Source organism: Coregonus lavaretus (assembly GCF_964263955.1).
Source record: "Coregonus lavaretus genome assembly, chromosome: 34".
Lineage (NCBI taxonomy): Eukaryota > Metazoa > Chordata > Actinopteri > Salmoniformes > Salmonidae > Coregonus > Coregonus lavaretus.
Genome location: NC_140021.1, coordinates 26,828,849 through 26,843,214, shown reverse-complemented (window position 1 = coordinate 26,843,214; position 14,366 = coordinate 26,828,849). Strand labels below are relative to the sequence as shown.

General features: G+C 44.0%; 1 protein-coding gene across 1 annotated transcript in view; it reads left to right on the top strand.

Annotated features, from left to right (window-relative positions):
* LOC311108985 (E3 ubiquitin-protein ligase RNF152-like) overlaps positions 1–13,901 on the top strand; it is a 57,312-nt gene extending 43,411 nt beyond the window's left edge. Inside the window, exon 2 of the mRNA XM_084151766.1 lies at positions 11,111–13,901. Within this exon, the coding sequence (XP_084007892.1) occupies positions 11,479–12,111 (633 nt within the window). The 5' untranslated portion in view covers positions 11,111–11,478 and the 3' untranslated portion in view covers positions 12,112–13,901. The remainder of the gene's footprint in view (positions 1–11,110) is intronic.
* The last annotated feature ends 465 nt before the right edge of the window (positions 13,902–14,366 follow it).

Here is a 14,366-nt window from a genome sequence, read left to right as displayed (position 1 = left end):
TGCCCATTCCAGCTCCGGTCAGCAGCTCCAGTCTAGACCCCTTGAAATAAACATGTATGCATTTCAGGCTGCGCCTTGGTCTGACCCGTCCTTAAACGAACGTGACACAAAGACTGTGTATCCTGTGTATAAAGTCACGCGGGAGGGCCAAAAAACATCTAACGACGCACTTAGCTGTTCTACAAGTGGTCGGAGGCAGCCGTTAGATTACAAGTGTTTTCAAGTGCAACCTTAATAATGATGGTTTTGAGAAACAAAGCCTCCTGCCATCCAGGACCTCCACCATGTATATCTCACTAGGTCAGGATATTTAAGCCTCCATATATCCACTAGTTCTAATATATCCATGATATTCATGATTTCCTTAAGTGCATGAGGGTGATAGCTTGTAGTGTGATTTCCTTTACGGTCCATTGAGGTATTTAAAACCGTATTATAATCTCCCACCATAATAATAGAGTATTGTATTGCTTGTAGGTTTGATAAATTCTTATATTTTCAAAGAAGCGTGGATCATCATTATTTGGACCGTATAGATTAATGAGCCAAATCTGTTTATGGTCCAATAACATATTAAAAATAATCCATCTACCTTGCGGATCTGTTTGGACAATTTACACATTCGGATCAAAATGATTGTTTATTAATACCATAACTCCTTTTGAGTTTCTTTGCCCATGTGAGAAGTATATTTGCCGTGATATTTGCATTGTTACTAAGTAAACCTCCAATTGTTCTCCACTATTCCACCCGCTAAATCCTCCACCCATCCCAAGTTGGGATGTCATCCCAGTGACCGGCAGACCACCCCCGTCCCCCCGGATCCCATGGACCCCGAGAGACCGGGACCCATCCTTTGAAGGACTAACTCTGCCAGGCAGGCTCAGCATCTTGAGGGGGTGGTGCTGCTTTAGTGGGTCTCTGACCGCATTTATCTTTCTGTCTTGGCTGTGTATAGGCTACTTAATCTAACGATGAACTTAGCCTTAATATGCTTTTGGAAAACTGGGCCCTGAACTGTTTCCCAGAGGGGTCTTTGGAAGAGGGGGTTGAAGGGGTCAGCGATGATCTTTCCTGTATGCTTCATTGCCCTGGAGTCGTGCAGGACCTCGATGGAGGGCAGGTGGCAGCTGATGACACTCTGCTGCAGTTTGCCCTTAGAGCGGCCCAACACATTCCCAAGTCAGACAGTGAACGAGGAGGTGAGGATGAAGTCGATGATGTTTGTGTAGAACCGAATCAGTATTGTCCGTGAGGGTTTGAATTTCTTACCCATTTGGGGCTGGTAATTCCTTCAGAGTTTTGCTGGGATATCTGTCAGGAAGCGCATTGCTGTTGTCGTGTAGTTTGGAGACATTATGTAAATCACAAACGCCACCTTATCTGTCAGAAGAGAAGAATAGACGGCACTCATTTTTCAGCGTTTGAGTTTGCCAGAAACGAGGGGGGATAAGAGATGAGATGAGGGGTGATGAGGGGGTAGAGGAATGTTAAAGACTGTTGATTTGCCAACATCTGGGGACGGTTTCAGTGGGAATGAAAAGGAAGAAAAACACTTGATAGCTGACTGTCCTCAAAAAGGAATTCATAGCTGCAGGGTCCCAGAGGGTGGAGGATTTAAAGCGCTAGCAAAGCTAATTTATTGTCACTATATATCAATGTTAGCCTACCCTCTGGAAAGATAGAATTTGTTTTAGTAGCTTTCATCACTGTATTTTCATGTGTGCACTAGGTTGGATAGAATGTGTACTCAAGGATCTAGGAGGGTGTTTGATAGTGTGTGTGTGTGTGAGTTGGCCTACATAATGGTTGTGTGTGTAAAGGTGATTGAGATGAGAAGAGGGGAGGGGGGGAGAATGGGACACGAGTGTGTCCCATATTGATGGATGAATTTCAGTCAGGGCCAGTGAGTGTCTGCGTCTCAAATGGCACCCTAATCCCAAAGGGCTCTGGTCACAAGTAGTGTACTACATAGGGAATATGATGCCATTTGGGACGCAGGTTGAGTGTCTGGGCTGGCCCAGGGCCGGGATTGTGGTGTGTGCCAATCATCTCATCGATCTGTTTGTGTTTTCACCAGAGCTGTCCACCGCTGCACGCCAACCAGTCAGATGAAATATCTCTCTCCTTTCTTTACCTCAACCTTTTCTTTTGCACTTTAAGAGACGAGAGGGAAGAGAGAGAGACACAGAGAGAGTGTGAGGAAGAAAGAAAGGGAGAGGGGGTGTGAAAACTGCCGACAGACAACAGTACAGTAATCCCTCAAACTCAGTCCCAGGGCAGCAGGTGTCATGGCGGCCTACTGGGTCTGATACTCTGGATTGAGAATCTGTTTTGTTGTATTCCTCAGATCAGGTTTATAATTTGTCGCACAATGTATTGTACACATCTTTCTTTTGTTTCAATTGGGGACAACTACCTCACAGCTATCTAGTCAGAGCATTAAAACTATGATCTACTCATAATTTACATACTGTACATGAATAGATTTATGAGCAGAGAGTTACTGTAATCCAATATATTCCATATACAGCAGCAGTGCTCTTGAAATCTATTTTTGGGGGACAAAGTACAGGCAGAAAGCATGTGCGAAAGCTAAATGTTGTTAGCTAGTGATTTGATTCATGTTTGTCAAGAGAGCCTTACTGAGAAAATTACCCTCTTGAATTTTCAATATATCTTTGAAGAGGAGGAATTAGGGTTTATAATTGGTTTATACTCAAAGGATTATCAGCTATTTTAACTTAGAACAAATATACTGTAGTATAGACACATTGTGGACTGTTTTAGAATGTATTTATCTGTATGCCCACACACAAGGACAAGCTGGGAGATTTTCCTACTGAAATAGTCATTTATAATCCACTCAGTGAGCTAAGAACCTGGTCGCATTGACTGATTAATGACCAATCAATGCTGCTATTCCATTGATCCCCATTGATGGTGTAACTGGGTCCTAAATGGTACCCTATTCCCTTTATAGTGCAGTACATCTGGTCAGGGCTCATACAAATGTAGGATCTTAATTTGACCACCCTGTTGCAAGATAACTTTCCTGCAATGCAGGACATTTAAAACTCGTATTGTATTTGAGGTTTAAAAAGGCTTCAGCAGTTTTTTATTTCCACAAAAAAATGTATCAACCCCTACAAAAATTGCCATTTGGAACGCAGGCGTAATTCTTTGAAGCCCACAGTAAGGCCCTGCCTTAGTAACTAATGACAGGGGATATAGCTGTAGCCTACCATTGTGTTTGCCTCTGAGCTAAGATAAGCCTTTGTCTGCATCCCAAATTGTCTGCGACCCTATCTATGCTCTACGCAGTACACTACTTTTGACCAGAGCCCTATGGGGCTCTATGAATATAGGGTGCCATTTGGGAAACACCCTTTAACTCTATTATCTCTGAGTGGGTGGCTGTTGATTGGTTAATAAACTGGCTAATTGTTAAGTAAATAATGTCTATGGGTGGTTCCCTTTACATGATAGGAGGCTCAGTATTCGGTACACAGAGCATGGATTTAATCTCTAGTAGCTAGCTACCTCTGCACCAGTTTCACAACACAAGGATCTATGGTGCTTTTGCTACCGCTGTGCTACAGTAAAGAGAGAGAGAGAGAGAGAGAGAGAGAGAGAGAGAGTATTAGTACAGTAGCAGCATCATATACAGTATCAGCACTGCATATAGCGGTAGTCAGGGTATGCACAGTACAGTGTATACCAGTAGTAGTCAGGGTCTACATGATACAGTTATATAACTGTAGTCAGTGTATGCATGATGCTGTTTAAACCAGCTCTACAGCCTTGGGGAAGAGCTAAGCTGCTCAGGTAAGGTTCTAATATGAGATTATAATGAAACTCTCAGGTCTGCCTAGGTTTGGCTGTTTTTCTCTTTTCCATTGCCTGGCAACAGAGACGTGTGTGTGTGTGTGTGTGTGTGTGTGTGTGTGTGTGTGTGTGTGTGTGTGTGTGTGTGTGTGTGTGTGTGTGTGTGTGTGTGTGTGTGTGTGTGTGTGTGTGTGTGAGAGTGTGCTTATGTGCTTGTGTGTGCATGGTACAGAGAGACCTGAAGGGAAATAGACATAAATTATGTTATTGTTTAAGCGGAAGTTGTAGCAGACGCCCTCTACGTTCACCATACATGTCCCTCGACAACATGTATGATCTTGATTAAGCTTGATATCTCTGGCAGTGTTATTTCAAAGATGATCTAACTATGGTATGATCTTGAAATATCCCTGTGGGAAAAACTGGTTGAAATAGCGTCTTTTCAGCTGTAAAACCTGGTTGAAATTACAACTTTCAACCAGTTTTGCCCAGTATGATAGTTTTACAATGACGAGGGACTCGAATGGTTAAGAGTTGTAATATGTATTACTGTTACTATGATTATAATGACAAGCGACAAAGTAGCTGGTGTTGATCTTGATAAGGTGACAAGAAACAGTTTCAGGGCAGGCAACTCTAAAAATGTGCAAAAATATCCCTTCTCTCTCTCACTAATATATCTTCACTCCTTTCCAAGACCCCCCAGCAACATTACACTCAAGTAATGTGACAGTTCTTGTCTTTGAGCAATGAGTTATATCTCCACTCACTTCCCTCTGTTTCTAGATATCATCTGTTTGACTGACTTGCTGAGGAAAGCTCTTGTGATGTTATTGAACACTAGAATAGATATGTTTTGAAGGCGGTGTGTGTTTGAAGACTAAAGTTTGTGTGTGTGTCTGTTAAAGGCGGTGTGTGTTTGAAGACTGTCTGATAGCGGAGTGCGTCAGAAAGAAATTGAGAGATCAAGCATTAGTAGAACATCAAGTGTGTGTAGTCTTCTCATGCTGTAGTGCTGTCCTTGGGGTAAGAAGCTCAAGCTGTCTCTTGTAGTGTGTGTAAGCTTGCTTGTGCGCACACACGCACGGGCACACACACCTGATTCAGAGAGGTTGGGTTAAATGCGGAAGACACATTTCGGTTGAATGCATTCAGTTGTGCAACTGGCTAGGTATCCCTTTCCCATTCCATTCACATACACTCCTGCTGCGTTGCCTGCCGATGTGTGAATGATCTCATTCCCAGTCCTGAGTGAAGTTGTGTGTGTGTGTAGAGTACCTGCTGGTTAGAAGCAGGATATATGCACTGTGTTAAAAATGGTGGTGTACACACGAGTGAACAACAACCCTTATTCACATTTTTAACAGATATGGTTAATGCTTAACAGTCAGCTAAATTTGAGTCTGAAACTGTGACTTAATTTGTAATAGGATCAACTTTTTCCAAGCTGTCTGGTTCAGTTGTAGTTTCCTTCACATCTCTACAATCAGTAACTATGTCTGGCAGATAGTAGATAGAGCCACCCATCCTCTCCTTTCAGCTGCTCCTTTAATCACAGAGATAATAGTCCTACTATCTCTACTTCTCATCAGTGCTGTCTAAACTTGTCTTTCATCATCAGACAAAGGGATTGTAATGCTGTTGATAATTAGGATGTTTTATTCTGTTATTTCATAATTGAACGGGTTGATGCCATTGCATGTAGAAGACAGAAACATTGTATCATCCGTTGGATCTGGTTAGATATTACAAGGATATGTATTATTTCAGTTTCAAAGATATACAAAAATGACAATCTTGATTGCTTGTATGCCATGACCGACATCAAGGAAAGGATACTAAACCTGGATGTATTTCACATTGAGTTAACAACATTAAGGCTGGGGTTAAATCCGGATGTGCTTTGTCAGCTGTGCACCTGTAAAAGGCAATGTTCCCGCCTTCGTGGAGACCACATTCAGAGTAAACGCTGCACTCGGCTCAATTGGAAATGACCTTTAAATGTCAAACCTGCTATAACGCGGATCTACCACTGATCGGATTTAATCCTGACCTGAGAGACCTTGAGAAGAAAGATGAGTAGTTATTTTATACGGGGATTTAGACTCCAGCCTTGTTTTACCTCTCTGCACAACACACAACCCAGCTCGGTGTCATGACATCAGACTGAAAGCATTTTGAACAGGCAGCAGGCTACGATTCTGAGTAGGCGTCAATAGACATCATGCTACAAAGGGCTTTGAATTGGTCTGATTTAACAAACAAATAATTGTCTTTGTGTGGACAGCACAGTTGATAACATTGTTAATGCTCTTGGATGCATAGACAACACGGAAAGCCCCTTCTCTCAATTGATTGACGTCACTTCAACAGTATTTCATCCTTCCATGATATCTGTATCTACACTGAGTGCACAAAACATTAGGAACACCTGCTCTTTCCATGACATAGACTGACCAGGTGAATCCAGGTGAAAGTCATCAATCGTACAGCCAGACCCCAAATCTACCATGTTCAACATGTATACAGGTACGAGTGTAAAGGGCTACAACACTTTATGTTTGTGTTTCCTTTACTTTGGCAGTTACCTGTATCTATGGTAATGGAGCCAGCTGCTAGATAGACATTGATTAAGACAGAACAATGTGAGGTGTCTGATGTGTTTCAGAATCAGGGAAATTCAATCAGTAAGTCTGGTCCTAGTGTTGTATGTATTCTCTCCAGTTTTCCACTAGGGTTTGTTGATAAGAAAGGAAAGGTAGCCAAAGACGTGGTCAAATATTGGCTTTTGGAGAATGAGATGCAAGCTCCTCAAGAGATATATGATCACCTCCCTCTCCAGGACACACACCCACGGACACACACATACACACCTCCCCCTCCTCAGCTGTATTACTGATGTATCCGAGAGGTAGTGGATTGTGTGTTTGTTGGTCACGCTCATGTGGGTGTGTGGGCCAGAGCTTATAGTACTGCTGCCTGGCAGGCTCGTCTGTGGATGGGGACTGTGTGTGTGTGTGTGTGTGTGTGTGTGTGTGTTTGCTTGCAGATGGGGACTAGCTCCTTAAGATGGAAATTGCCATAATGTGTCCTGCAGCAGTCTGCTGCACAGGCCCCTGGACACACACGGCACACATCACAAGGCACACACACACACTTTTCATCATCGAGATACACCTTTCTCAAGGGCAAATGTGCTCTTCTCTGTTCGCCTGTGTGCTTCACTTGCGATGTATAAGAACATTTTAGTCTAATTAAGATGAATTGTTGCGTGGAGGATTAACATAGGAGTTAGTGTGGAGCGTAAAAGTACTTGGCAACTCAGTCAATTAACCCCTAGTTTCAATTTACAGAGAGTAACAGTTTCTGACTGTGCCAGAGTTTTTAATCTTAGTACCGGTAAGTAAGTGGCCACCCTTGTAAGTGGCGTACTATCAATGCCTTTTCATGCATACAAGTACATAGTAATGACTTTTTGCGAAAGTGCATGTTATTTTGTAGGAGGCGAGCCTTTCTTTCAGAAAAGGGAACTGTTTAGTTTCGATGCGTGTCTAATGTCTACACGCTGCATCCCAAATGGCACCCTATTCCCTATTTAGTGCACTACTTTTGACTGGAAACCCAAAAGGAAATAGGGTGCCATTTGGGACTCAGCTTTGTCCTCAGTATCTGAAGGTAATGGGTGTTAACCTGTGTTTCTGTTCCCTTTCTCTCCTCTACTCCCTTGTCTTCCAACTCCCCTGCTACTTTTTACCCCCCTCTCTGACCTGCTCCAACCAGTGTATAATTTTTGGGAGTGTGTGTGTCCTTTCCTTGGTTATTTTTAGCTGCTGTCTTTAAGGAGGAGTGCGCTTTTTCCTTCGGCTGATCGTGTGTGCTGTGGAGCGAGACAGGGGAGACTGGAGGGACACAGTGTGTGTGTGTGTGCGTGTGTGTTCCAGCTCCGCTCAGCGGAGGGAGTGTGTCTGTCCTTTCGGATGGTCCCAGGGGGCCAGAGGGGCTGTGGAGATTGGACAGGGATAGGGGGCACCAGTAGGGAACTCGCCATCATTACTTAATCATATTCCCTTCCTACAGTCATATCATATGATGGACCAAACCTTGGGTTGTATTAAGACTTTTCTGAATTAATTCACAGTTGCTTTTAAGTGCTTTATAGAGGATGTTCAGAAATTAGATTTGCCATACCTCCTATAGTTCTGCTCAGTGACAGTGAGGTGTGTTTTTTCTCCCACACTAGGTGAAATGTGAAAATGGGTCCCAAAACTATAATGAGAGAGAGAGAGAGAGAGAGAGAGAGAGAGAGAGAGAGAGAGAATGAGTCACCTAAAGAAAGGTAGACAGAGTAACAGTCGAGAAATAATGTATTTAGAGAGAGTAAATAACAGAGGATGGAGGGGAAGAGAGTAAAGGATGCAGGAGGGAATGAGAGGATAGTGAAAGAGTGAGTGTATGGGAATATTGAGCCACAAAGCATTTTTGTCAGATCAAAGCTAATCCTTATCTTATGAAGGGTTTTTACTAATACCCCTGGTTCTCTTACCCCTAAGGCAGGTCTCTCTCTCTCTCTCTCTCTCTCTCTCTCTCTCTCTCTCTCTCTCTCTCTCTCTCTCTCTCTCTCTCTCTCTCTCTCTCTCTCTCTCTCTCTCTCTCTCTCTCTCTCTCTCTCTCCCTCTCTCTCTCCCTCTCTCTCTCTGTCTCCTCCCCTGTAACTAAAATTACTGGGATTTTCTGCATTTTACTTGACTTTGAAATGGTGGTAGAGAATGCAGAACGGTTTAGAGAAACTAGGTCAAGCGAAGAGTGAAGGGGGTATCGCATCAGAACCAAAACAGAAAGATGCATTTTGCCTGGGGAGGGATAGAGGGAGAGAGGAAAAGAGGGGGAGGGAGGAAGTGGGTGAATTTCAGATGTGTGTGGCGGAGACGCTAACCGCTGCAAATGGGATGCTTTACAGTGGATTTAGAAACCTATCACAAGACATACATGTTTGTGTCTCAAATGGTACCCTATTCCCTAAGTAGTGCAGTACTTTTGGCCAGGGCCCATAGATAATAGGGTGCCATTTGGGACACAGCCGGTATGTCACATGGATGTCTTCACTATGTCTGCAAGTCCATTACAACTTGTGAGCAAACAGCTGTGAGAGCTGAGGAGTTTAATTGACAAGATCTAATTTGACAAAATGAATAGTATCTATGGTCACCTTGAAAATAAAAAGGTTTCACGGTTGTTCCATGTCACTGTCCCTCTGTCAGTCAGTTACTAAGACATGTACCTACTACCATGCAAGCTACAGTGTCCCTATAGGGCTGAGAGATGGAAGAGGAAAGAAAAAAGCTTGCCTTGCTTTGAGTCCAACTCTCCATTTCACACTCCCAGCTCACAGAGACCCTCTTTGGCATTTTAACAGCAATATTTTGACAGAACGTAATCATCTGTAAATGTCAGCGTCATAACAGAGATTCTACATGGATTAAGGGCAATTCCACATTAATGGAATTACGCTAACATGCTACCCAGACCGCAAGCGCACAAGTTGATTTTGTCCCCCCCACACCAGACGCGATCAGGACACGCAGGTTGAAATATCAAAATAAACTCTGAACCAATTATATTAATTTAGGGAGAGATCGAAAAGCATTAAACATTTATGGCAATTTAGCTAGCTAGCTTGCTGTTGCTAGCTAATTTGTCCTGGGATATAAACATTGGGTTGTTATTTTACCTGAAATGCACAAGGTCCTCTACTCCGACAATTCATCCACAGATAAAACGGTAAAACTTTGTTTTCTAGTAATCTCTCCTCCTTCAGGCTTCTTCTTCTTCTTTGGACTTTAAATGGCGTTTGGCAACCAACTTTATGGTGCATTACCACAACCAACTGGACAGGAGCGTAGACCTCAGTTCATCTTTCAATCACCCACCTGGGTAGATGCTCCTAAAAACCAATGAGGAGATGAGAGAGGCAGGACTTGCAGCGCGTTGAGCGTCACAAATAGAACCAAGATCTATTTTAGCGCCTGGCCACGCAGACGCTCGTTGATGAGCGCGAGTAGTGTGGGTGCAATGATTGAATAACATGTATGTGTACATTTATTTTCCAACGCTCACACATGCAACACGTACGGTGTGGTTAGCATGTAACACTTGAAATGAATGCCAAACAAAAACCATTGATTTCAAAGTTGAACAAACCATAAAACTCTATGCACAAGGACTACTTAGAAAAATGTACACAGTAAGTAAATAAAAAAATCTGGGAAAAGTGTGCAAAGTTTGGTAACAGAATTACAGTAACATCCTGTTAAAGTAGTCCTTGTGCATAGAGCTGTATGGTTTGTTAAACTTTGACATCAATGTTTTTTGTTTGGTATACATTTTAAGTGAGAAATCTGAGTCTCAGCATTATTCTGTTACCATGGAATTGACCTTAACTAACATGGCTGATATGATTACGTAAGAAGAAGAGTGGGAGAACAAACTTTCACAGAGCCTGTGGCCAACTAATACGTACGTTGATTTTTTATGTATTCTGTGTACAGCGTGATGACCAAATACATTTCCTGCTGTGGGATAATGAAGTTAACTGAACTGAAGATGCAAAATAATTAGCCTTAGTGCCCAGACTTGCCCTATTGTGTCTGATGTGGATATGTCATGCATGATGATGATGTCACTTTCCATCACGTGTGGTTGTGGCATGTGTTATGACAACCTCCTTTCTCTTTGCTCTGTATGATGTGGTGTGTATGAGCTTCGTCACACGTTTCTGTAATGTTAGTTATTTCTCTGTCGTGTGTGTGTGTGTGTGTCTGATGAGAGCTAACTGTGTGTTTGTGTGTGTGTGTGTGTGGTGCACATGCGCATGTATCACTGCATTGTGGGTGTGTGTCTGTGTGTGTGTGATTCCTTCTGATGTTGCAGCCAGGCGGGCAGGCAGGCAGAGAGGCAGAGCGTGGATAGGGGCAGGGCAGCTAACTGACTTATCTGTGTGAAAATTAATGCGAGAGATCCAGGCTGATGAGGGACGAAGGCTGCACCCTATTCCCCATAGGGCTCTGGTCAAAAGTAGTGCACTATATAGGGAATGGGGTGCCATTCGGGACAAACACAAAGCCTACGTGCCTGGCTTCCCGCTACAATGCCCATAACATGCCCCTGCTCCTATTTCTGCTCCATCAGTGTTGATGCCCACTTCTATACATACACACACACACCCTCTCTATCCCGTAAATCTCTTCAGCCCATTAACACTGCTGTCCTCTCTATTGTTTCACAGATGAACCACCATGTGACCTCGATCGTCCTGTGACATCACACCGACACTGAGACGGCCAGGTGGGTGGAAGGACACCGAGCAGAGGCTACGTGATCAAACAGCACAGCTTTGCTCTGAGGAGGATTCAAGTGCCTTATAGAGGTTCTGGATACCATTTGGCTTTCTGCTACTACAGTCAAATAATAAGAGACATTCTTCTTTGTCATCCTGGTTAACAGTTGAGCACGTTCTCTCCCTTCTCCTGAAACTATAAAGCACCTAGCCTTGTGAAACCAGCCTATTCTCGTGATTGCTAACATTCTGATAAGTGAAGTGAAAGGAAACGTGAAAGCTACTATAAAGGACCAATAATAACAATCCATAACAAAATGGAGACTCGGTCTCTCTCGCAGGACTCCATCTTGGAGTGTCAGATCTGTTTTAACTACTACAGCCCGCGACGGAGGCCCAAGCTGCTGGACTGCAGACACACGTGCTGCTCCGTGTGCCTGACCCAGATGAGGTCCAGCCAGAAAGAGATCCGCTGCCCCTGGTGCCGTGGCGTCACCAAACTTCCCGCCGGCCTCTCCGTCTCCCATCTCCCCGATGACCCCGACATCATCACCGTCATCGCAATCCCACACGCCTCCGAGCACACGCCCGTCTTCATCCGCCTGCCTAGCAATGGCTGCTACATGCTGCCCCTGCCCATCGCTAAGGAAAGGGCACTGTTGCCCGGCGAACTGGGCTGCCGGTTCCTGCCAGGTGGCAGCGGGCAGCAGAAGGTGGATGTGGCAGTGGTGGCCATGCCTGAGCTGCAACCCCTGGGGATGAGTCTCGACAGCCTGGAGGAGGCAGAGAGGAGGGGAGCCGGGGGAGGTGGTGGTGGAGGGAAGGGCTCCACGTGGTCCGGGGTGTGTACAGTGATCCTGGTAGCCTGCGTCCTGCTCTTTCTCCTGGGAATCGTGCTCCACAACATGTCCTGCATCTCCAAACGCTTTACTGTCATCTCCTGTGGCTGAGGGGAGGGGCCAGACATCACATCAATCACCATGTTCCCTCCCACTCCCTCCTGCTGTAGCTCTACCCCCCTCCTCAGCCTGGATTATGACGAGAATAAAGGATTTTACACCTATCATGGATGGCCAAAAAAATGACAGACAGAGACAGAGAGAGAGAGGGGGGAACTACAAATAAACTGGGGACTGAAACTCATTTGCTCCTATTATTGATTTGGAGATATTCTGGAGACACAAAAAAACACACCTTTCAGTCAACTTGATGCACCCCTCTACACCTCAACCCCCATGACAATATCCCCCTCCCCCCAGTCCCCTGTTCTCTCAGAAGGAGGGCCTCAGCCTCATGGAAACCTCGTGGAAATTTGAGGTACCCTGTGGACCTATGGACCCGGGGACCTAATTTGGGGGCCCCTGTGCCCCCGGGACCTGGTGGTGATACACCATGGTTGTCCTGGTCCATTTCCTTCTGTGGTCAGTAGTCAGTCAGTAATCATGTTGTTTAGCTAAGTGTCAGTTCTGAGCACATACAGTATCTCCAGCTGGAGCTGCAATATACAGTGTTTGGACTTATTGGTAGATCTGGGATCAAATACTAATATACTAATCTTTTCAAATACTTTGAGTGTTTGCTTAAGTCTGCCTGGAGTGCCAGATGGGTGAGGTATGACGTTTTTGGACTTTTCTATTGGTTTATTAAACCAGGCAAGTTTAAACAGATAAGGTATTTCAATTGATTTTCCAAGTATTTGAAACCCAGGTCTGCTTTCTTTATTTCTGTCCTCAGTGCTGAGGCGTAACAGACAGTGTATACAGTAACTATGTATAATCCACTACACCACCTCTAGCCAAGGGTTGTTCCAAGAGGGACTGAACAATCAATACTGGTGGTGGTGGTTCGCTGTGTCTGTGTCCCAAATGACACTCTATTTATTATATAGTGCACTATGCAGGGGATAGGGTGCCATTTGGGGCGATTGCTTTGTTTAAAATATTATCCTAATCTCTCTAACGCTCTAAAAACAGAGTGCTTACTTACTGTTGCTCCAATATATAATGCAGTACTATATGTATGTGTTGGTATTTTGATCAATAATGTTTTAAAAACAAAAACAGGGAAATATGTGATCTCTGTGTTGAGTTATGAACATATAAACCAGCCTATATTTGATAGAAAGCACATACTACATGTCTTCAGTAGCCAGCCAGCCTAAAGTAGTAATGATTGAGTTACTGTAGTGTTGCAATGATTTGTCTAACCCCAATGCCCTTTACTGAGAACAGATGGTCATTGCTTTTAATATTGAACTCTCTGGACAGTATTTACATGAAGGGAGATCAGTGTGAGAGATAGAGCATGTGGGTGAGCATATGACTTTGACCTGCTTATCACGGACGCCCACCCACATTCTCTATCTCTCATACTGATCTCCCTTCATGTTAATACTGTCTTTGATCTTCATATGGGGCTGTGGGGTCACAGTAAGGTGGTGTGAGGGTGCTGGGAGGGGCTAGGAGTGGGCGGGCGGAGGGTCAAAGTCTTAATGCTAATCACATTGATATATGAAGAGTTATACATATTTTCTTCTTCTTCTCCATGTATGTGTCCCAAATGACACATTTTTACCTATTTAGTGCACTGCTTTTGACCAGTGCCCATAGTGCCCTGGTCAAACGTAGTGCACTATATAGAGAATAGGGTGCATTGTGGGACACAGCCCATGTCTTTGTTGTTGTTGACAAAATTATTATGATCCGGTATCTACTGTATTAAAGCAATTTAGTGTAATCACAAACAAACAAACAGGGTGAACTATTTTGTAGCAGCCATGTACATACATGTACAGACATGATTGTATTTCTCCTTGTTGTCCTTCTTTCTATTTGTGTTTACATGTTTACTTCTGTCTGTCTGTAATAGTAGCCTGGTCTAGAATCAGTTCTTATTACAGCAAGTTAGAACCCTTGGTGGACAATGTTTAGTGGAGATGCGTTTAGACTGATCTAGGATCAGTGCTCAAGACAGCGGGTTAGTTAGGCACTTTGTTAGGGTTACAGAATTCGGTACATTTTTTACAACATCCTGGTTGGAACCAATCACAGCCAGAGAGGAGGAGGTTGTAGAAATGAGAGACTCCAGTTGTTGTGGGGATTGGCTGTTCAGCTGGCGGCTATCAAACTGGTGCCGGAACCACCAATGGCCATGATGGAACCTCTGCCTGAACACTATATATGCATCCCAATAGTGCACGATATGG